General features: G+C 46.3%; 1 protein-coding gene across 4 annotated transcripts in view; it reads left to right on the forward strand.

Annotated features, from left to right (window-relative positions):
- Positions 1 to 353: 353 nt before the first annotated feature.
- Positions 354 to 23,420, forward strand: part of GPC3 (glypican 3) — a 402,420-nt gene continuing 379,353 nt past the window's right edge. For 3 of the 4 annotated variants that reach the window (XM_088028918.1, XM_088028919.1, XM_088028920.1), the window contains exon 1: positions 354 to 528. In XM_088028918.1, the coding sequence (XP_087885044.1) occupies positions 354 to 528 (175 nt within the window). Of the gene's footprint in view, positions 529 to 816; positions 922 to 23,420 lie in introns of all 4 variants that reach the window. The other variant, XM_088028917.1, reaches the window with a different exon arrangement.

The following is a 23,420-nucleotide window of genomic DNA, read 5'->3' on the forward strand; positions in this document are numbered from 1 at the left end:
CCGGTCGCCGCGGCGCGGTGCCCCAGCCGACCCCGCAGCCCCGCGCCCCCGCCCCCGCAGGCTCGCCGCCGCTCGGCGGCCGCCGCCCCCCTGGCCGCGCGCTTGGCCTCGCCCCGCCCCGCCCCGCCCGGTCCCTCGTCGCCCCGCCCCACCCGCCGGCCCCGCCCCGCCCGAGCCGCCGAGCCGTTCCCGCCCTCGCCCCGCGCCCAGGTAGCTGCGAGGAAACTTTTGCCGCGGCTGGGTAGCGGCACGTCTCCCGCTCCTCAGGGCCGCTGCCAGCCTTGCCGAGTCTCGGGACCGCTCTCGCCCCCGCTGCCACTCTCCCGCGCTCTCCTCGCTGCCCGCGAAGCAGGATGGCGGGGACCGTGCGCACCGCGTGCTTGGTGGTGGCGATGCTGCTCAGCTTGGACTGCCCGGGACAGGCGCAGCCCCCGCCGCCGCCGCCGGACGCCACCTGTCACCAGGTCCGCTCCTTCTTCCAGAGACTGCAGCCCGGACTCAAGTGGGTGCCCGAAACCCCCGTGCCAGGTGAGGAGGCGTCCCCGCGCGCGTCCCCCGCGCCCGGCGGGGAGCCGGGGTCGCGTGGCGACCGTACCCCCGGGCGCGCTGGGCTCGTGGGGCCGCGGTCGTGCGCCCGGCCGCTGGGCACCTGGGAGTGGTGGCTGCGCCCGGGGCCCGGCCAGGTCTACCGGAGGAGGGCGGAAGGGTGAGTGTGGACCGTGTCCGCATCTCCCGGGCTCGCTCTGCTGTCAGGAAAGGTGCGGGTGGGAGGCACGGCGGGGAGGGCCTTCTCGCGAGCGCCCATTTTTGGGGGAGGGCGGGAAGGTGGGAGCTGCTTCCCGGGGCCTTGGCGAACTGGCGCCCCACAGCCGAGCCGGTGCCTCGAGCATTCGCCACCCTCGCTTGCACGAACGTGCCAGCGTTTCAGCCGGAGCTGGACCGTGGCTACGGCCATTCTCTCCCCAGCCTGCCCCCCACGCCCTCCTTTCCGCAGCCTGGGCTCCCGGGGTTCGCGGGCCCAAGTGCAGGCAAAGTTGGGGACAGATCTCCGAATCCTCAGTGGCAGATAGAGTACACGCTGGGGGAAACTTTTGAGTAGGAGGGTCCCCAAGATGAGGAGGACCGAACCTTTCCCTTCAAAACAGCGTCCCTTATCCAGGTTGGCAAAATCGCTTCGGAAACGGTGCTGCCGGCCGGGGAGCAGGAGTCCAAAGATGATTTAACTCCTCCCCTTCTCAAATTCATCTGCCTTCTTGACAGGCTGGACCCTGAAGGGGAGATGATTTTAGGTGGAGGAAAGTTTCCGAACGCCTGCCTTTTGTTCTGCACAATCAGATCCTGTTGTAAGGGCATATTTTAACCTTCGCTGTGGGCTGCCGCTGTCAACAGATGAATATTAATGGCCCCGTGTGATTGACTGTCCCGCGGTTGGACTCCTAAAAGCCTGCCTTAGAATCCAATTAGGACAAGTTGCTACACTGACACTGCGGGCGAGAAGAGTTGGTTTGAAACAGGTTAATTTATCGGAGGTGCGCTCTGCAGAAGCGGCCGGTGGTGTTCGCAAACCCTGAGACGTCCGTGGCCTTCGGGGTCTCCTCCCAGCCGGGGTCTCCTCCCAGCCCGCGCCTCCAGCGAGGCGCGCGTCCCGCGCTTCGGAGGGATCAGGGATCGGGGAGCAGCCCTCGTCAAAACTTGGCTCGTGGCTCTCAACAAGTCAGAGAGGCGGGCCTGATGGTTGGACCAAGTTGTGAACGCGACGCGCGCCCTGTGGGCGCTGCCAGCGAGCGTTCACTAGCGGGAGGTTACCTAGGCAGCCGGCGCTCCCTCAGCCCTCAGCCTTTTCTTTAGGTGGATGAAAAGAGCCGAGCGAGCCCGCTGTTTGGTTGCAAAGGTAATTGGTCACCCCTTTTGGCGACTGAAATGCATTTGCGCATATGTTAAATATTGCGTTGCAGGATTTCGCTCTATGGGAGGGGAGAACTACCTCTCCCACTGTTAAATGTTCATAACGTACCACGTGGGCGTGTGCAGGAGCTGTAAGGGGCAACCTACGAATCAGTTCCACAGAGCTGAAACAACAGGCGCAATCTCTCTCCCCTCGAAGTGTCGTGGTAATTAGATTGCTAAGGCCAGAGAACATGCTCTTGTTGATAATGTAAAAATTGGTCCTCACAGGATGAGTCCCCGTGAGATGAATGGTTCCGGGGTTGGGGTTGGGGCCACATTCGGCTGGCTGGTTCGAGGCCAGGGAGTAAAGGTTGTGCTTTAAAAGAAGAAAAAGACCAGAAGGAACACACTGATACTCATTTAGCAACCCCCTCCCTCTCCACACACTCGTGCTGGCGCTGGCCCTCCCTCCTCCTCCCCAGCTCTCTGGCTGCCGGCCTCTTTGCAGCATCTGTATACAAGTAACTGGGAGGGCCCACACACTGTGTGTAAGAGATTTGGCCTGGGCTCCCTCCCTGCGAGCTCTCTTGCTCCCCGCCTAAGGATGGCCATGCTGTAGAGGACAGGAATTCCTAATGGGGATTTTTTTTCCCCCTTTTCCTCCAGTATTTCCCAAACTCTATAGGCAAAATCACTTTCCAAGGGTCTTCATATAAACCCAACCTCCCTTCTTCACTTCTCTTAAACAGCCGTGTGCGGTGGCCAGCACCTTCTAGATGGCGGGCAGGCACTGTTCTGACTCGTGCTGGAGTAAAGCCAAACTTCAAATACGGTGACACCCAGGCAGCTAGCTACCATATATCCTGGATGTTGCTGGGACTGCGCAGATTTCCAGTACTCTTGTCTTGCCATGAAAACCATGTGTCCTGAATTTCACTTGGGCAACTCTGGTCACTGTAGAATGGGAAACATGGTGAAAATCCTAATGTCCACAAGTGGAAATAGCTCATCGGTATTTCAGAGAAGAGATGATAATGGCCGACTAAATACAATGGCAAGTGCATCATCTCAAAGTGAATAAATGTGTCATTTGCTGCTGTCATTCCGTGGTTGGAAATTGAGAGAGAGCTGCAAATTATTTGATAGTTATGAACCGTCAAGGTGACCGTTTGACTTTTTTTCCCCATCTGTATTTTAAGCCATGTTCAGTTTGCCCGTGTCACTGTACTAACTGCTAATTAAAGCTCTTTTTGTCCCAGATAAAATGAGATTTGGTCACAGGAAGGAGAAATCCTCAAGAATGTCCTGTCTCACTTAGGGGGAGCATTTGGGATTGACTGCTAACTTCGGCCATTAGCAGAATTGGGTTAGAGTGGATAAGGTACATTTCTTATGCTAGTATGGATGAGACTGAATGGCATTTGAAATCAGCCAGCCTAAAAAATAAATCACTGGTGCTGAAGGGCTACACCAGACTTCCACAAAGCAGATCTAAAGCCTTACAATCTCATGTTCCCATTTCTTTTAGAGCGTTCAAAGGCACGGGATAGCAATTCTAAATAGCATGTCCCCCAAATCCATAGATCTTTTCATACCCCACTCTCTCTCTTTTTAAGGATTTGTAACTTGGAAGGCACCACAGATGGAAACCAGGCACACAGAGTTAGCATTTGGCAGAAAAATCCATATAACTGACTTTCAGTGTAGCTCTTTTGCCCTTATTTAATTTAGAAAAATTCAGAAAAAAGCCAATGAGCTCATAAGTCTGGATGTTTATTTTGTTTTGCTTAACCTACCCACAGGCACAATCAAGAATGGATACAATTTTAGGCAAGGAAAGTGAGCTAGTAATCAGACAATGATGTTTCCAATTGTCTCAAGGGAATGTTACAGAAGTCTGAAAAAAAATTCCTCTAAACAAAAATCAAGTGTAATTCACTTTATGAATGCCATACACCGCTTTTGTGGGGGGTGGTGGTGAAGGGGACGGTCGGGAATGGGAAAATCAAACAAACCGTGGTAGTGTTGCAACTCCCCAAAGATTGAGGGATCTTGCCTTAGAGGGCCCTGGAAAGTGCAGGAACCAATCCCGAAGGCCAAACTCCCGTGTGGGTCAAAGGCAACCCTGAAGAGCCAAGCCCGACTTGGAGTTTCTCAAGATAGATGAAACACCATAAAAATAAAAATCAGCGTTCTTGAAACAAAGGGAGAGTTTGGTATTTGTTGTTGTTGTTGTTTTAAAGTGTGAGACCTAGTGACCGTGTCTGGGTGACCAGCCGCGGCTCCCCAATCAGTTGGAAAGAGCTAGGGGTCCTAAGGTCGGGAGAGAGAACAAGACACGGGGTGTGGGTGTGGGAGGACTTGCTCCCTGCCGAGGCCGCACTAGACGTGGGGGCGAGCAGGTGATTTGTTCGCACTTTGACAAAGTTGCGTTATTGCATGCTAACTGGGGACAGTTCGGAGGGCTCTTCCGGAGCATGGTCTGAGTAGATTTCTGAGGCCAGTCCTGACGGGTGGTACCGGGCTGGGCTTGGAGGGCCGCGTGGGGCCCGTCGAGGAGATGGCTGGAGGTCGGTGGAGCGCCCTGGCCTGCGAGGAACCTAAGCCTGGCGCTCCTTGGCCGGCCCCGCGTGAGGTGCTGGAGGTGCCGAGAGGCGTAAGACACAGCCCCTTTTGTCAAGGCGCTCACAGTCTAGTGGGGGAGCCTACGAGTAAACAGCCTTCTCAGGAAACTTGTAGGATTAAACAGGGTGAAAAGGGCTAGAAAATACCTCCAGGAAATTGGCTGAAATGGTCACAATAGCCAGCCTGGCCAAGGGAAAAGAACTGAAGAGATGAAGTGGGAGATAGGGCGGTCGCTCTTAATAGGGCCGCCATCTTAAAGAGAGTTTTCTTAATTCTTGGAGCAAATTCCACGCAAGCATTAGGAGATGCATGCATGGGATGATTCTGATGGATGCTAGATGACACAGATGGTGTCAGTTTTGCAATTTTTTTTTCTTATGGGCTGGTAGATTGCGTCCAGTTTTTTTGATGCAATATTTTTGAGCTTTCTGCTACTTACATCTTTAGAGTTGCCATGTTTGCTGTTCGCTGTGGCCTAGAAAAAGGCTGCTTATTACCAACCTGGGAAGAAAGAGGCCTGGGTTTGTCTGCTATGAGACAAGACAGAAAATATGTTTTCTCCTTAAATGGCAGCTATCAATGACCACGCCAACTTTAGTGTTTGATGCATATACAAAAGCATGGGTCTTAAGAGGTATCTTATTACTCATTTCTAAGAAAATTGAAGATAATCACTTATAACTTGTGCACACGATACATCATTTGGAAAGAATTTCACTAGGGATCATATTGCTCAACTGAAAAGTTCTGGCATGCTGAATTTGTACATTTTTGTGAATGCTTCCTTTACTCTGATCTCTTGCTTTTTTCTGCATATGGTTATTTGTATGTTTTAGATTAGAAGCTTCTTAAAGGGAAAGCACTGCATTTGGTGCAGTGTTGAGCACAATACCAAGAGCACCACAGCACATTTAGTAAATTATTGACAATAATAGAATTTCTAGATCATGACGTATTCCCTATGAACACTCAGATACTTTCCTAAGCTCTGTGTCATCTTACTTATTTTAGAAGCCCAAGTCCAGTTTGTTCGGGTACACTGCTGGGGTATGTGGACAAACTTTTCAGGCTGTATATATCTTGACTGGAGCCAGATTCAGTCTTTCCTCAGTTAGCTGGCGACTCTTAACCATCAGGAAGGGCTTATTAATGTCGAGTACCCAAAGAACAAATTGAAATTAGCAACATTGTTATGATTGGCATAGTATCATTACAGATCAACAGTTATTATAGCACATAAATTGTAAGACATCTCTTAAATCAAACTCTCTTTGATTGAATGTCAGCTAGACCTTTCTCGCTAACGTTGACATTACTGTATTTGGGAGTTGAGCTATAACACATGCACGGACCTGTTGAAGTACCTCACACGTTTCTGTAGCCTGGGATCAGAATTTGTGCACAGGCTCAATTCAAGACACCATACCAGGAGCCAACATCTATTCAGCCCTAGCCAAGCTTGCAAAGGGGTTTGATGTTTTGGGTAATCTAGGGTCTAATGGAAAGTGTGGGTAGAACCCACCCCCCACTCATTTGCCCATATTTAGCAAATTGTCTGGCTTGAAACAGGATCCCCAGCACTCCATTAAGAAATGAGCATCAGAGAATAGAATCCAAACCCGGGGCCCCAGACTGGCTTTAGAGTCAGCGTAGGGTAATGGGAATTTACCTTCTGAGATAGAATGACAGGGAGAATGTGAGTCAGAAAGCAAGGTGAAGGTGGGCATACCAGCAGAGAAAATGTGCATTTTGAAATGCTGCATGTGTGGAGAAAACCCTCGCTGGAGCACGGTAGTCTCACTTGAAGACCTCGTTGAATGTACAAAGTAAAAAAGATTTAGTTCTGTACTTCAAGTTAGGCCAATTAAACCTCAATTGTCCAAGTGCTAAGTATTAGAAATACTTGTCCGCCATTTTTAAACAAAAGTGAATCCAGAGTGATTACCAAGAAAGGCGTGTTCACTTTTGCCTCTTTTTGTGTGTAGCTGGATAAAGCCTTATTTGAGAGTTTGTATTTTTCCTCATGAATAAAAAAGAGTCAATGGTAGGACCAAAATGCATTGCTAGTGTTCCAAACAGTTAATTACTTCCAGTAGTCGAAATTGTATTTATATGCTAGATTAGTAAATCTACTAAGCTCTTTGAAGTATACTTAATAGGCTTATATTGATAAATAATTGATAGGAAGGGAGATAAAATACAAGTGAAAGCGGCAATAAGAAGGGACAGGGAAGTTAAAGCCATTATAAAAGAAACCTCCACTCACTGTATTCTATCCATCCACCTGAAAGTTGAATGATGTACATTTCTCAGAAGTGAGGATTTTGAGAATATCCTGTGTTTTTCAGAATTTCCACAATGTGGCATGCATTTATTTCTTTTATAAATCCAGAATAAAGCAGAGTTCTAGACTACAATTTTAATTGGCCTTTTTGAGTCTGCCTTTTGGAAATAAGTTTATGACTGGAAAATTAGAAATCCTGAGTATGGCATCTTTAAGGTATGTGTTCAGAGTCATCTATATCTGCCCTACCAGACTGTGATCTTCATCTTTGTGTCTGCCATTATCTAGCGAAGAGCATGGTACAAATCATAGGTGCTCCATAAATATTTGTAGACTAAATGGATGATTGGAAGTAGAAATGTATTACAAACAAAATTTCCATAAAGCCAATATTTAAGTAATTGATTCACTTTTACTAATATATTAAGGTTTCTAAAAAAAGCAGCTCCTTTTTCAGGTCAAAAATCCATTTGTTGTCTATAGATGAGTGACAAAGGACTGGTTTAATTCATGTGGCTGTACTATAATTCCCCGAAAGAAGTAGTCTAGGCAAACCTTTCCAAGAGGTAAGTATTCTGTGCTTGTTTACAAGGCTATTCTAAGAAGTTTATAGATAAATTAAATATATCCGCCTATACGTAAATGCATTTATTTACTTTACAGATCTGTGGCATTTAGGTTTCAAAAATAATGCAACTTGGTGTCAGTTACAGAAACATATATGGAATGTATGTAAGTTTTTCTTTGGTGTTTCTTACCTAGAACATGAAGCTTCATAAATGTACATTTAAAAGGACATAATCCAAAGTGGATATTCAGCCAAGGAAATTTTATTTGAGTAGGATAAAGGGCCTCCTGAGAGGTCTCTCAATTTCTGTATGCATTGGGGCAAGCTTTGAAAGTCAGCTGAGAAAACTCAACTATTTGGCTAGGGATGACCCATCGGGAGTTCTTTCAGCTAGAGGCTCAACTAGGAAAGAGGGTAAAAAGGAAAGGGATGATGTTCATTTGAAAATAATATCAGAATTGTGTTTGCATACTTTCCTCCTTAGTTATGGTTCTGCTCCCTCTCTCCCAAACTCTGCATTCTGGTACTTGTGGTATGTATCAGCATCCTGGGATACTCCATTGCTCTTTGTCCATTTTTGGTTCGGAGGATTGAAGCCGAGGGAAACGTGGGCGAGAGAGGAAGGGCTAGAGCAACAGATATAGGGAGGACATCCAAAGCCCTTACTCTGGTGTGTATCAGAAAGTTCACTGACACATAACACTCTGAAACGATTGGAAAACGTTTGAATTTGGAAGCTTGCATGTTCATAGCAAATACGGAGATATGTCCCAAGTGCATTTGGGTCCCTGAAATACTCTATTTGTACTTCTTCTTGCTTAGTATCCTTTTTTTTTTGAAGTACCTAGCTTATTCATAGCCTCTGCCAGACCCTACAACTGTTGAATACAGACGCCATATTTGATTCCGCATGATATCCTCTAGAGTGGTGAGTAGAGTGCCTTGTATAGAGTTATTAATAAAGGTTGGAGCTAAGGTAAGAATAAACACCTAAAGACACAGTCTACAGGACTTGACTGCTGTTGAATGAGATCCTAGGATGGCATATACCTAGAGAAGGACTGAGTCCCTGGATGCATCACTGTCTAAGTTGATCTGCAGTAGGATTGAGGATGGGGTGGTGGAGGTGAAGCCCATTTATTTGTTCTTTGTGGTCCTGGGAGCCTTGTTGCCCCTCCTTCAAAACTGAAGTCTGGAGAGGAAGTGACAAGTAGAGAGAAATTTTTACCTACAGGTTTCTCTAAGATTTCCTTACTTATTTGAGAGGAGGGGAGAGAGGGAGAGAGAATCTTAAGCAGACTCTGTGCTGAGCACAGAGCCCCATGTGGGGCTTGACACAGGGCTCGAACCCACGACCCTGAGATCAGGACCTGAGCCAAAACCAAGAGTTGGATGCTTACCTGACTGCGCCCCCCAGGCGCCCCGCCCCCCAGCCTTCTTTAAATGTGGTGTTTGAGGGGCACCTGGCTGGCTCATTTGGTAGAACACGTGACTCTTCGTCTTGGGGTCGTGAGTTCAAGACCCAAATTGGGCATAGAGCCTACTTTAAAAAAATGTGGTGTTTGGATATGTTTTATATGTATTTATATTTATATACACACGTGTGTGTACATTCATAGTTTATGTATGTATAAATATTCTATATTTCTATTATTTTGATAGGAACAACTTATAATTATGTGCTATTTAAACTGTTTGAAAGTTGCTAATTATTACTCTTAGTAGTGAGTGGTCTTTCACAATCCTATCTTATATTTGTGTTATGAAAGCCTTGCTTTCATATATTTTATGTACAGACAATGCAACCACTCATAAAGTGTCCATAGCTTCTGAGTTCAGGTGACCTGCCTGGTTCCAACACACACACACACACATTTGTACACTCATACATACACACATATACTATCCCTACATCTATACATCCTTAATAACCTAGAGAAAAAGCCTAACTTACCCTGGGAAGAGCTATGGGGTACAGCTTCTCAGAGCTCGAGTAAACCATTTTCAGTTGGATTGGCCCCAAATTGTTGCAGAGTGAATTGTCACTGATATCATAGAGCTCATTTATTAAGTTCCATCATTTTCCTAAGTACAGAGATGTGATCCTCATTTAAAGCAGTGGTGGTCAACCCATACTGTGACTCTGACTCATTTCGGAGAATGACTTCTCGTGCTGGCCACATTGCATGTTGAAGTCCATAGCAAGGAGAATGTGACCCAAGAGGCAGTTTCCAAGTTAACTTTCATGGAGTGATTGTATTGGGGACAACATTTAGTTGTTTGGGAAAACAGATGGAAATCCTCAGGAAAGCAACCTACTAATATTGAACTCTATATGCCATTGCTGCATAAATATTGAAAAGTTTTTCATTCTCTACCTCAGACGATATTCAATAAGCCCTGATTCTATGCCAGGTACTGACCTAGGAGCTGATGCATAAGATACAGTCACCGCCTAGGGAGGGAGCTGTGTAGGGATCTGGGGGTTGTTGAGCTATGGAAGAGGGGTGCCTAGCTGCCTTAAGTGGGCTGTCACGTAAGGTATATGCAAAGGCCTGTAGAGACAAAATGACACATTTGTTGGACTGGACTGGTTTGGATTGGTTGGAGAACAGCCGTGGCGGGGGGGTGGATGTAGAGGAAAGATGAACTAGAAAAGTAGGCAGGAAATGATGAGGAGTTTCCTCAGGCTGTATCCAAGGATGATGAGGAGTCATGAAAACATTTGAAGAAGAGAAAATGGTATTCAGGATGGAGAATGACTGGTACAGAGTCTTAGTAATACAGGTGAAAAAAAAGCAGGGCAGAAAAATAGGGGAGTAAAAGATCAAGTTGAGAGACCAGAGGAAGTGGATCAGGTATGACTTGTTGACTGGATATGAGGATAGTGGGGAGAGTCTAGAACTTCTGGTTTTTCTGGGTGGTGGGGCTATGGCACATAATAGGTGCTCAGTAAATATTTGTTGGCTTAGTGAAATAGAGGAGGAACATATATTTTTAAGTAAACTCTACCCCTGACGTGGGGGCTCGAACTCATGACCCCAAGATCAAGAGTCGCACGCTCCATTGACTGAGGCAGCCAGGCGCCCCAAGAAGAACATATTTTTTTTTAAAGATTTATTTATTTATTTGAGAGAGAGAGAGACACAGCGAGAGAGGGAACACAAGCAGGGCGAGTGGGAGAGGGAGAAGCAGGCCTCCCGCCGAGCAGGGAGCCCGATGTGGGACTCGATCCCAGGACCCTGGGATCATGACCTGAGCCGAAGGCAGACGCTTAACGACTGAGCCACCCAGGCGCCCCAAGAAAAACATGTTTTTAAGGGGGGAAATAATGAGTTTGATTTTGAAGGGGTGGAGTTTGAGAGGTTCTTTGATCATTGAGGCAGAAATGTCTGCTAGGTAGTTGAGGTTGTGTTTTGGATGATAGACGAGAGAAATCAGGGCTGGGGATACATACTCGGACATTAACAACGTATAGATGGTAACTGAAACTCTGGGAATAGATGAGATCACTGGGAAATAGTGTATACACTCTCCTGGAGTTCGGAAGAAGCATAGTTGGGACTCATCAGCATATAGGCTCAAGTTGGAAGTCAAGGGTGTGGATGATATTTTCCAGGCTTTTGCATGTGACACATCTTAAAATGCATTTTGCCAACATCTGGTGATTTAAAAAAAACTGCCAAAGACTTCAAGAATTCTCTTGATTAAGAGAAAGTATGAGTAGATGTTGTCATGGTCCAAGATTTTGCAAATAAGATAATGCGCTAACACACACACACACACACACACACACACACACACAGGGGTGTGGGGGGAATGTAGAGAAGCACATTTGAAGCAAGGGATTGGATTTCTATTATTTTTGATAGCAGTAATTAATAATTTTGCATGCTATTTAAACTGTTTGAAAGTTGTTAATTGTTACTCTTAGCAGTGGGTGGTCTTTCACAATCCTACCTACATTTGTGTCGTGAAAGCCTTGCTTTCATATATCTTATGTACAGACAATGCAACCACTCATAAAGTGTCCATAGCTTCTGAGTTCAGCTGACCTGCCTGGTTCCAACATAGAGGCCCCCCTGCCGCACCCCAGCCCCCACTGGGGACCAGCCTCCCACTCTGGAGAATGAAAGCTGTAGCTTTTTGGAGCTCTGGTCTCTATTCCACTTCAGACTGGGCCCTGCTGGCTGGTCTCTGAAACATGTGGTTCCAAGCAAATACTAGGCATACTTGTGTAATTGGGCTGATTTTTCTTAAGTGTCTATGGAGATGTAGTGTGTGTGTATGTGTGTGTGTGTGTGTGTGTGTGTGTGTTTGGTTGGTGGGGGGGGGAAAGGGTGGTAGAATTCTCTGTTTCTCTGGCATGAAGAGTTTCTTTAATTTCCCTATTGTTCAAGAGGTTGCCTTCATCCAGGCTTCTATTTTCATTCAGTGTAAACTTGAAACCCCTTGTTCTCCAGTAGATTTTTTCACGACCACTTTCAGGTTAATGAAATAGTATGGAAGGGGCCCCAACGGAAGAGCACAGAAACTACCATTTACTGAGTGCCTACAATGTGCCAGTTGCTTTATATTTAATCTCGTTTACACAGCAAACCTGAAAGGGTGGCGCTGTCATCTCCATTTTACAGATGAAGAGACTGAGGCCCAGAAAGGTTAACTTTCCCCGAGCTTGTGTAATATGCGGAGCCAGGATTTGCATCCAGATTTGTCTCACTTGATAGCTCATGCTCTTGCCAGTATGCTCACTGGATTCTGAGGGGAAGGAAGATGGGCTGGATAGAAAGCATTTGACTTAACTTCCCACACTCCTTTGACTTTATGACATTTTTCACTCCGGGCTTCTCTCCTCCTCTCAGGCTGATTCTGTCTCTGCTTGTTTGCCTTCACCCTCCCACCCTTTCTTAGATGCAAGCGCTCCAGTCATGTTTGTCCTTTGCCCCTTCTGTTCTCTTTGCTCATTCCCACACCCATTCCCATGACTTCATTATCTTCGCTGTTTGAATGACTCCCGTCTCCCTTTCCAGCCTGACCTCTTCCTTGCTGTCCAGTTCAGGATCTGCCAGTCGCCCTGCCGAACATCTCCATCTAGAAGTCCTGCTAAGGCTTCCCTTTCCGCAGAGCCAAAAATCAGTCCATCATTTTCTCCTCCCGCCTGCACAAAACTGCCCCCCTCCAACATTCTGCATCTGTGGCGATAGCAACTCCGGTACCCAGACCTGAAACCACGCAATCATCTTGGACTTCTCTTTGTCCACCTCTCACCCCCGAATTAAATGGCTAAGTCCTGCGAGTCTATCTCCGCCATGTCTTTTGCGCTTACCTCCTTGGTCCGTGTGCCTTCTGTTTAAGCACAACAGGCCATGAACTCCTTAACTGAAAGGACCCTGTAGTTGTCTGCCTCCGAGCCTTTGCTTGTGGACCACCTGACTGTCTGCCTTCCATCAGTGCATGTTCTAGTCCTGGACACCCTTCAAGGTGGCCGTGCGATGTCATCTCCTGCATGAACCATATCACGGTTCCCCATGCCTAGTTCCCTTTGAACCCTGGTCTCATTGTACTTCTCCTATGGCCTTGGTTCTCTCTTGCTCTTCTAGTTATTTATGTCCTTGACCTTTTCGTCTTCCTAGAGGCTTGCTCCTTAAAGGGTGGCCCATGCACCAGGAGCATCAGCATCACCAGAGAGCGTGCAAGAAATGCAGAATCTCAGGCCCCATCCCAGACCTGCTGAATGAGACCTGTATTTCTCTTTCTATTTCATTTTATTTTTATTTTTTTAAAGATTTTATTTATTTATTTGACAGAGAGAGACACAGAGAGAGAGGGAACACAAGCAGGGGGAGTGGGAGAGGGAGAAGCAGGCTCCCCGCTGAGCAGGGAGCCCCGTGTGGGGCTTGATACCGGGACCCTGGGACCATGACCTGAGCCGAAGGCAGATGCTTAACAACTGAGCCACCCAGGAGCCCCGAGACCTGTATTTTTAAACAAGATCCCCAGTTGATTTGTATGCACTTTAAAGCTGGAGAAGGGCTGCTTCCAAGTGTAAGCTCCTTGAGGACAAGGACCTTGCAGGACTCAGGGGAGGGTTTTGCACATAATAGGTCCACGTTCTTTTGATTTCTTGCATTTGTGCTGTGCTTGGCTGTTCATTCATTCATGTGGCCCCAGCGATCTATACACAAGAAATGTATGCAAGAAATGTATGAGGGGGGAGGATGGGAGAGGAGAGAGAGAGAGATTCAGAGAGTGGGGGTGAGAAGGAGGGAAGGGGGGGTTGAAGAATGAAGGGGCTGGATTGAGCCCATATGCTGGCTAATAACTTTGCGACTAGTTTGGAAAACAATCTTTGCGCTCCCAGATAGTTAGAGCCTCTTGTCTACGCCTTGGCTTAATTTAATGTGGCCAGAGGCAAGTGTCTTCCAAGACCATTTTGCTCTTACCCTAGGGACCTAATGGTTTCCCACTTTTTTTTTTTTTAACTGGGCTTCTGGGGTGTACCTTCTCTGGCCATCCCCAGAAGTCAGAGTGGAGCTTTTGAAGCTATTCAGAGGGCCATGGAAGAACTGTGCTCAGTGTTTCAAATAGTCCCGTTTTCAGAAACTGATTTTCTGCTTTGTTTTCAAACTTCAAAGTTTATTTCTGAAATAAAGGTTTATTTTCCCCCACGGAATTCTGAAGGTTTTATACAAGTGTTAATTTCTAAAACCTAAGTCATTTCTTGCCTTTGAAACTTCAGTGCTGTGGGTCAATTTAATAACGTTGCCTGAAGGTTCTTTTGGCCTTCAAAAGCTGTCAGATTGCCTTTTCTTTGTTCTTTGAGGGAGTAAGGTTGCCTCATTCACAAAGCTTGAAGGAGTTGGAACCAGCTTTAGTCAATCATTCAGGCTTTCTCCACCCCTCAGCAATATCCAGTTTTATTTTCAAGCTAGGTCCTAGTGGCAACGAGATGTATCGCCGACTAAGTTCTATGAAAGTCTCTGAAAACTCATCGCCATTTATTTCATAGAGTAGAGTGATAAGAAGTAGCCTGAGTTATTAGGATACCCGTAGCTAAGGGGAGCAGCGGGTGTTCTGAGCACACCCATCGCTGCCCTTCTGGGGCTTAGAAAAGCTCCAAAGCTACCGAGCCCCCCCTTCATCATCTGCCGGACTGCTCCCCACATCTTTCCTTTTTGCCTTCCTCCTTTTCTATCCTCATGCTCTCTCTCAACTGGTTATAATTTAGAACAGAAGGTGTTTTATGGTTTGTTATATTTATTGAATGGTTTTGTGTTTCTTGTTCTCTAAAAAAATTGGAGGAGTGGAATGTTTTATATTTCCCTGTGTATTTTAGTTTTTAAGTTGTGTTTCCTTTTCCTATAGCTCCTGATTTCCTTTTCTCCTCTCTCTTCCCCCATCCTCTTCTGCCTCCTCCACATCCGCTTGCCCTCAGTGATTCTGGAGAGAAAACAGCCTTTCCGTTTCTGCCCGCATATTTGGTTTGGGTACCTGGTTACTTCTCCTGGGGATATTTCGAAATTCGATTCCTTAGTTTGGAATTGCAGAGCTCTAAAATATGCACCAATGAATTTACATTCCACTTTCTAAGAACTCCGAGTATTTAAAAGGGTTTCTGTACAGATAGCACCAGGCTAAATATATCTGACTGGAGTATCTCAGATCATTGCTATGTAGTTTACATTCTCTCTCACTTTGTCATAATTCTCGATGAATGCAAATTGCATCTTTGTTCTTAGAAATCTCTTGTCTTCCACCGAACTGCCTTTTTCTGAAGATCAGGGAGCCCCTTTGAGACACTGCTACAGTGGGGTGGAATTGACACCTAGCTCACAGGCTAACCAAATGTAGCTTGCTTTTCCCTGATGAAGTGATCACATTTCAGGACATCGTGTCACTTGCAGGATTTTATTGTCCTACTTTCAAATTTGACTTCAGGTTAAAGAGCATCTTCCAGTTGGACTATTCCTTGGTATTTTTTTCTTCGTCTTTACACTTAGGGGGAATCTTTTGTTTGTCCTGTGTCTATTATCTCTTCCAAGCTTGGCCAAGGCTGTTAGGTTATGCACCTACGTATAAATATTTAACAAGATAAGTTAGACAAAACGTGCTCGGAGATACTGCAGCCCTTCCATCCCCACCCCTGCCTCCGCCCCCACTCAGTTTTTGTGTAGAGTCACAGATGGTTGCTTTATCTCAGATGTTTAGATTTGGAGGACATTCCTTTGCACTTTGCTTGATGGACACAATGAAATGGAAGCATTTGAGTCAATCTGGACTACCAAAATGGTAGCACCAAGTAACAGATAACATTAGGCTCCTCTTCCTATTTTTTTCCAACTGGTTACCCAAACTCCCCTAAGCCAGAGAGTTTTAGGTAGGAGATTGTGTTTTTAAAGAAAATATTTCGGATAAAGACTAATGTTCTCGAGTCAGGAATAACAATTAGTACCATTCATTAATCAGGGACATGTTTTGACTTTGAGTCCTGGCTAGGAAATATAAACTGTGAAAGTCACACATATATATGAACCTCAGGCAAATTTATGACTTGTCAGCCTTTTAAGGTTAAATTCTTAACCCCAAATCGGGGCTGGCTTTATATGTGGAGTCCAGCACATTCCTCTGGGCCACTGAACACCCCCCCCCCCAACCCCGCCGCCCCAGCCCCAGCCCCAGCCCTTTGCTTAACAGCAGCTAATGGCCTAATGAGCAAGAAGGATTTCTGCCTCTTATCAGCTGCCTGAACAGCAACAGGAAGGCTGATATACAGAGTACGGGTCAAAACCCGAGTTCTCGAACCAAAAAAACTACAGGCGCAGTTTAAAACTCTGGCTATGTGGTATCCGTGCAGTTATCAATACCTATCAGCGAAGGAGCTGGACACTTGAGTTCAAACAAATAGCAATAGTTGTCAAAAGTATGAACAGTTTTTGCTAATAGTTCGTTCCTTCTTTGTTTAGTTCTTCTATAAATAGCCTCCATATAGTCTTTAATGAGCTTTTAGTTTGCGCCTGGAGGTTGTTATGGTCATGCGGGGGTGTTTGATTGGCAGATGGTGAGGATGGAGGCAAGGATATTTATGTTTTGGCCCGGAGTTTGGAAGGGGTGCCAAATAAACGTAAATAGACATCTACTACTACTTTTATTTGTTATTCAAGCCGAGCTTTGGAATAAATATGCACTCAGCTTGCCACCGAGTCGGAGAAAGCTTTGTGCCTCCTCATATCGTACTCAGACATTTTTGAGGAGAAAGAGTCCTTGCCTATTTGTTAGAACCACTTGGAATCCAGGCTCAGACTCACATAGAATAAATATTTTAGGTTATTCAGTGCCCATTATAGTGAAAGCCCCTTGACTTTCATCTTCTGCATTTGCATTTTTTCAGAGACAATAATGAAAACATTTTTTTTTTTTCAGATTCCGTCCTGTTGTTGAAGATCCTATTTACATAAACAGGCATTGTTGTGGCTTAGGGGAAGAATGTGGGGTCCCATTCTTTAGCTCCCTGTATATCTTTGCTAAGGCTTGTCTAAATAGAAGTAATGACGCTTTAGTCTAAGCAGCTTTTCTCATTTAGGTAAGCAGGGTGGTTTGAAATTTCAGTTTACTAGATAATTGAGTCTCTTCTTAATTATGTCAGGCATGCAGGTTGCTCTCTTGATAGTAAAGACCCTAAAAATCTAGTAATCTCCTCAGGCATCCGTTTGGTAATAAAATCCGGTGCATTTTCAGGGGTTAATTTTCATGACAATTGTTTGTCCCCTCCCCACCCCCACCCTTGAAGAAACCCTGCTATCTTTTAGGGCCTTGGTCTCCTCACGTCTGCCAGAGCACACTTAGCAATATATGTCACGGTGTTGCTGGAGTTACCGGATCTAGAGGAAATTTAAATGTATTCAGATTCATGCTCATTACACAACTTTCATTTCGAGTTTTTAATAGCCTTGTCATATTTCTCAGAAAATCATCGGCCTGACTTCGCCAGACTTGGTTTTCTGCCCTGAATGAAAAGCTGAAGATCAGCAAAAGTGGAGCCTAACTATCCCCTATTCGATCCTTTAAATCAAAAAAAGAAAAAAGAAAAGAAAAGAAAGGAAAAAGAAAAAAAAAGAAAGAAAATCTCAGAGGTCATCTGGGGCAGAGTGAGGTGGGAAAAACCTAAAAAAAAAAAAAAAAAAAAAAAAAAAAAGCCCAGGCCGCCTTCACATCTGCTAGTCATTCCCACTGGTGTGACTTCAATTCAGCGAGTTTTTATTGAGCACCTGTGGTGGGGGCGGTGCTAATAATCGTTAACATTTATTGAGCCAGGCGCTGTGCTAAGCCCTTTATGGGCAACATCCCATTTAATCCTCACTATAGCACTACCAGGTGGGTAGCATTATTTCCCCCATTTTACAGATGAGGAAACTGAGGCTTAGAGAGGTTTCGTGACTTGGCCAAGGACAAATATTTTTCCGAAATGAATCACACTTAGTCTGGTCCCGGAGCCATGTTCCTAATCACTACTCTTGCGAAGGGCTCCGCATTTCTGGGAGTTACTCCTGAAACCAGTTCTGAGAACCCAGACTGTGTGAGATGCTGGGGATTCAAAACCAAGCATTCCACTCTCCCTGCTCTTGGTGGGGGAGGCAGACAGGTAGACAGATGCGGACCAGGCATGGGGGGGGGGGTCTCCCGATCTGTGGAGGGGAAGAAGGTGGGCATGGGGGGTGGGGAGCCGTGGCTTGAATCTGTGGGAATGCTGTGTCCTGAGTGAGTTCAGCAGCCTGGGGGTCGTGGGCATTTGATTTTCCTGTTCAGTGAAGGTCATCATCTAGGAGTTGAACTGCCTCAGTGATTACATCAACCTGTTTCCATCATGGCCCCAGCTAACTGTAGCATCAGGTACCTTGAACCCAGCACTGCTTAGACACGCATGGTCAGCATGGTTTGGGACCTAATTGGCTCCATAGTTCCTGTGTCACAGTTTCTCTCTGATTGCACTTCTCCCTTAAAAAAAAAAAAGTAAATTAAATGAGGCAGATATTCCTGAACCAAACTGCTGTGATCTTGAGAGCAGGTGGTTTTCTGAAGGTCTGAAGGCAGGTTATTTAAGACTGGCCGCCCACAGGGAGACCCCAGATCCAGGTTGGGTTCGTGTAGCTTGATGTGGAGCCCTCCTGGCATTGCCTGTTGGAGCCCACACGGGGCTCTGGGGAGCTCTGTATCTGCATCACCCACGCCTTGACAGAAGAATGAAGTGACTATTAAAAATTTTTGAGTTTTTCAGTGAAATCATGGGAATGGAAGCAAAATCCCCAGATCACTGTTTGGGTAATTTATTTTTGTTTTTCATAGCTCCCGAAGAAAGCAAGGAGGAAAAGAGTCACCAGTGAGCATCACTGAGAAGTCTTTTAGGTGTTGCATTAATAACTTAGATTTTCCTCGATTTGGGGAGACATTTGGTTCAGGGTAGAGTGGACGCACCAACATGTGTGTTTGTGCATGTAAAAGACACAGACAGACAGACAGACAGACAATATCCTTTGGCTTTCAGTCTCAGCTTACCAAGAACGCCTTGTGTCTTGAAGCTTCCTATAGTTGCTCTGCAACGGTTTGCTCGCCAAAACCCCTCCCGTGCACTTTCTCCTTCATTAAATCTCTTCCACAGAAAGGGGTTGCCACCAAGTCTAGACTTCAGTGACATGTAGGAGGAGGGCCAATTAGTGGGGATTTTGATTCCTATTACATGAGGGTGAGGCGGGGGGAGGAGGAGGAAAATCTGTCCTTCGCAGTCCTTCAGATTCTCAAGTTCTAACACAACAGTATGTGGAAGATGTATAAAATTACCGGAGCATTTACACAGCTATTCCCCAAGATGGCATAAATGCCACAGCGCTCGTGCATGTCAGTGTAGACACTCAGACCAGCTGAAGGGTAGGAAAAGCGAGAAGATCAATAACGTGGCTTCTCCCTCAGGGATCAAGAGTGAGTGTTTGATTTCCTTGCGGTTGCATTTTGCTCAGGTGCAGTTCGTGTGTTGTACTAACAAGGCAACCGACCCCCTTTTCTATAGGTTCCTGTCGTTGGGAAAGAGGAAAGATAAAATAGAGGACACTGATTATTTACAGTGGCTGAGAATGTAATTACAAGGTGCAATGGCTTGAAACTGAAATTTAGGTTAGCCATTAGAGCCGGGAGAAGCATCTTAACAGTAAGGGCAATTGGGCATCGGAGAGATTTGCTCGGGAGCTGGTTAAGCAGTATCTCCCCGAGTGCCCAAGACTAGGAGAGAGACTCCAACCAAATTCGTGGTTGGGCTGGAGGCCCAGGTGGATAGACATCTGCCATTGTTGCCTGGCTCTGTTTGTGACTACTTGCTAGGAGCTTGAAAACATTTCTTCATGTATCTGAAATATGCCTAGTTTGTGAAGCATAAGAAAACAAATGCAGTTGAGCAGTGAGAATGAGGCGTTTGGATTGGTCTGAGGCCCCCCCCCCTTTTTAAAAAAGATTTTATTTATTTGAGAGAGCGAGCGAGCGCACAGGGCGGGGAGGGGCAGAGGGAGAGGGAGAGAGAATCCCAAGCAGGCTCCACGCCCAGCGCAGAGCCCAACGTAGGGCTCGATTTCACGACCCTGAGATCATGGCCTGAGCTAAAATCCAGAGTCGGGCACGTAACCGACGGAGGCACAGTCTGAGCACCCTCTTAACAGACTTTCAGAAATATGGGCCAAGGACAGAGGCAATATTAGGATTTTTTGCTTCTATAAGGGCTTCCTCCTTCTTATAACATAGGACTGTTGTTGTTCAAGTTACATTTGGGCTCTGTCAGTAGGACTTTCTTAGGGCTGACCCTAGATAAAATTTGGTTTGAGTCTCTTTTTAAAAATCTTTCCTTGCTTTTTGACATTTCCCCTCATCCCCATCCAGGTGTTTTGGGTTGCCTGCCCACTCCCTTCTTTCCCGTGCTGGATGAAAATCCCAAGTAAACTCTTTAGCCTTGAGGTAATAAGGACATTACTCCAGGGGTGTTGCACTTTAAGACAAAACCTGAGGAAATTGCCTAACCAGAGTACTGACTCCTCCATGATGGAACATTTCAATACTGCTAGGCAGATACTTGCAGGTGGGGTAGAGGGAGAGAGTGGGGGTGTTAGCTTCCTAGGGCTGCCATACCAAATTGCCTCAAATTTGGTGGCTTAAAACAACCGAAATTTATTCTCTCACAGTTCTGGAGGCCAGAAGTTCAAAATCAAGGTGTCAGCAGGGCCACGTTCCCTCCACAGGCTCTAGGGGCGGATCCTTCCTTGCCTCTTCTGGCTTCTGCTGGCTCCAGGCCTTCCTCGGCTTGTGGGCTGTGTCCCTCCAGCGTCTGCCTCTGTCTTCACCTGGCCTCCTCTTCTCTGTGTCTCCCGCCTGTGTGTCTCTTGTAAGGACGCTTGTCATCGAATTTAGGGCCCACCTGATTAATCCAGGATGAGTATTCGTTCATTCAGCCAACAAGCATTTGTGGAGTGTGTACTATATACCCGGCGCTCTGCCATGTCAGGGAGTACAAGGATGGCCAAGATACACTTCCTGCCTCCAGAAATGTACAATTTAATGGTAGGAATACAAAAAGTATGCCAATAGCTATAGCACCTAGATTGCAAAATTCGCTATTAGAGGGACAAAGTGTGCTGCGAATTCTGAGTTGACGGCTCTTGGGGATTATTTGGTGGGGAGGGTAGCCGGGGTAGGGGCGGCAAACATGATGAAAAAGACACTATGGATGAGAAGGTTTGAAGAGCTGAAGCTCAGGGAAGGGCACTCCAGGGACAGGAATAGCATGAGCAAAACAGGGAGGCTGGAAATGGAGCCATGTGTTTGTGATGCAGGAAATAAGTTTAATTTAATCCTCAGAACCATGTCGAGAGGTAAGTGATCTTGTCCCCATTTTACAGGTAAGGAAACCGAGGCTCAGAGAGGCAGTAACTTGCCTATGATCACACCGCTGTTAAGTGGGGTTCATACCCCCCTGGTCTATCTGGTTTCACAGGTCCTCCCTTTGCCACTGTGTACCATCCCATCAGGAGGCTCCCTGCCGTTCGTTGGTCTCTGGAGACAAAGGGCTATATAGAAGGGGATGTGCGCAGAGTGAAGCGCTGTAAGCCTGAGTCGTTGGCCTTGGCCCCATATCTATGTTCATGTAGAGCCAAGTGCTCCTGACAAAGCAAATCCTTTGCCTTTTTGTTGTTGTCCTCCCAATGCCCAGTCTAGAATGGGCTCAGTGACTATCAATTGACCTACAGTTGGGGAACATAGATCCTCAGCTCTGAAATTACCTTAGCCAGGCCTGGATTTGAGAAGATACTTGAGTAAGTCACACAGCTGATTTGGTAGCAGAGCAGGTAAGAACACTTTAGTCTTGGTAGGGAAGGGCTCTTCCTCCTGCCTCCGACGTGATTTCATACACAGGGGAAAGGGCCTAGCGCTCAGATTGAGCCTAGGGTGTTGAAATTCTCAGCTATACTTCAGGTCTGCATATTTGAAGATTGTATCTGAAAAATAGAAATTATACATCTCCTGAAAGATGGGATCTCAGCTACTTATCTGAGTAGAATAACAATCAGTGAAAGAGTGACTCAGGGAGACAGGGAAATTGCCTTAGTTTAGTCCCTCTGGCAAAATTCTAAACTAAAAGGTTTTTTTTTTTTTTATCCCAACTGGCATTGTTCTCCAACCCAATTTTGTTTTTATTAGGACTTTTCCCCGTGTCTAAAGAGTATGAGAGAGAGAGAGAGAGAGAGAGAGAGAGAGAGAGATATCTTTATGTGGGGCTCTGAGGACTCTTCCTTCATTTTCCCTGGAATACCACTCTTCTAAAAGTTGCTGTAGTAGCATCAGTTAATCTGATCTAGTTCCTTTAAAGCTGAACTCTCTTGAAGTTCTGGCATTGGTTTCAAGTCAAAGGGGAGGGCATCAAGCCCAAACCTCAGCGGGTCCCTGGAGATACAAAGATGAGTCAGTCAGGGGTCTTTGCATCGAGGAACTTAAATCCGGTGGAGATAAGCCATGCAGATGTAACTATGATGCAAGTTAGAGTAGAAGTGTCTTCATAAAGGATGCAGAGTGCTGTGGGAATTCAAAGGACAAAGCTTGTGGAGTACATCTCTTTCTGCTCCCATAAACACTGGTTCCTGTGAGAATCCAGTCCAAAGATGAGTAGGAGTCGATGATACCTCAGTAAAGCTGGGAAAAAAGTTGTAAAGATAACAAACAAAAAAGAACCAAAGATATGTGGAAATCATCTTGTAGCAGGACTCCCAGAGCTCCTCAGCATCTGGCCCTGGCCACTCTCCACAGCTCACTTTTCCCTGTAGCCTTACCAGGTTTCTTGGCAGTGCCTGGCTGGGCCACCCATTTTCACACCCCTGTGCCCTTGCTCCCTTTTCTTTTCTTTCCTTTTTTCTTTCTTTCTTTCTGAGAGAGGGGGGGGTGAGGGGCGGTGCACGTGGAAGGGCAGAGGGAGAGAGAATCCTAAGCAGACTCCCTGGTGAGCATGGAGCCTGACGCAGGGCTCAGTCTCACAACCCTGAGATCGTGACCTGAGCTGAAATCAAGAGTCAGACACTTACCTGACTGCGCCACCCAGGCACCCCCTTGTTCCATTTTCTTGAAGGGTTTTTAAGAAGGAGAATGATGTGATCAGATATGTCCTTTAGCAGGATCTCTCTGGGGCTCGGGTGGAGGAGAGCCTAGTAGAGGTAGGAAGACCAGTGTGGAGGCTCTTTACAGCTGTCCAAGTGAAAAGAGGCAGGGTGATGAGGGACATTTACAAAGTAGAACCAGTGGGATTTAGTGGCATTTGGCTACAGGGGATGAGGGTGGGTAAGGTGTCTAGAATGACCTAGAGGTTTCTAGTTAGTTTGGAAGTCCATATCCTGGACAGGGACTGTGTCCTGGTCTTTATTGTACTCCTCGGGTTGGGCATGGGCCCTGGCCCAAAGTAGGCGTTCAGTAAATGTTGGATGAATGAACCGTACACCACTTTGGCCAGCTGAGGGTAATCAGTGAATTTGTATTCCCAGA

Source organism: Eumetopias jubatus, unplaced genomic scaffold (genome assembly GCF_037043125.1).
Source record: "Eumetopias jubatus isolate StellerSeaLion01/CBP00866 unplaced genomic scaffold, mEumJub1_p1.0 scaffold_11, whole genome shotgun sequence".
In the NCBI taxonomy this organism is placed as follows: domain Eukaryota; kingdom Metazoa; phylum Chordata; class Mammalia; order Carnivora; family Otariidae; genus Eumetopias; species Eumetopias jubatus.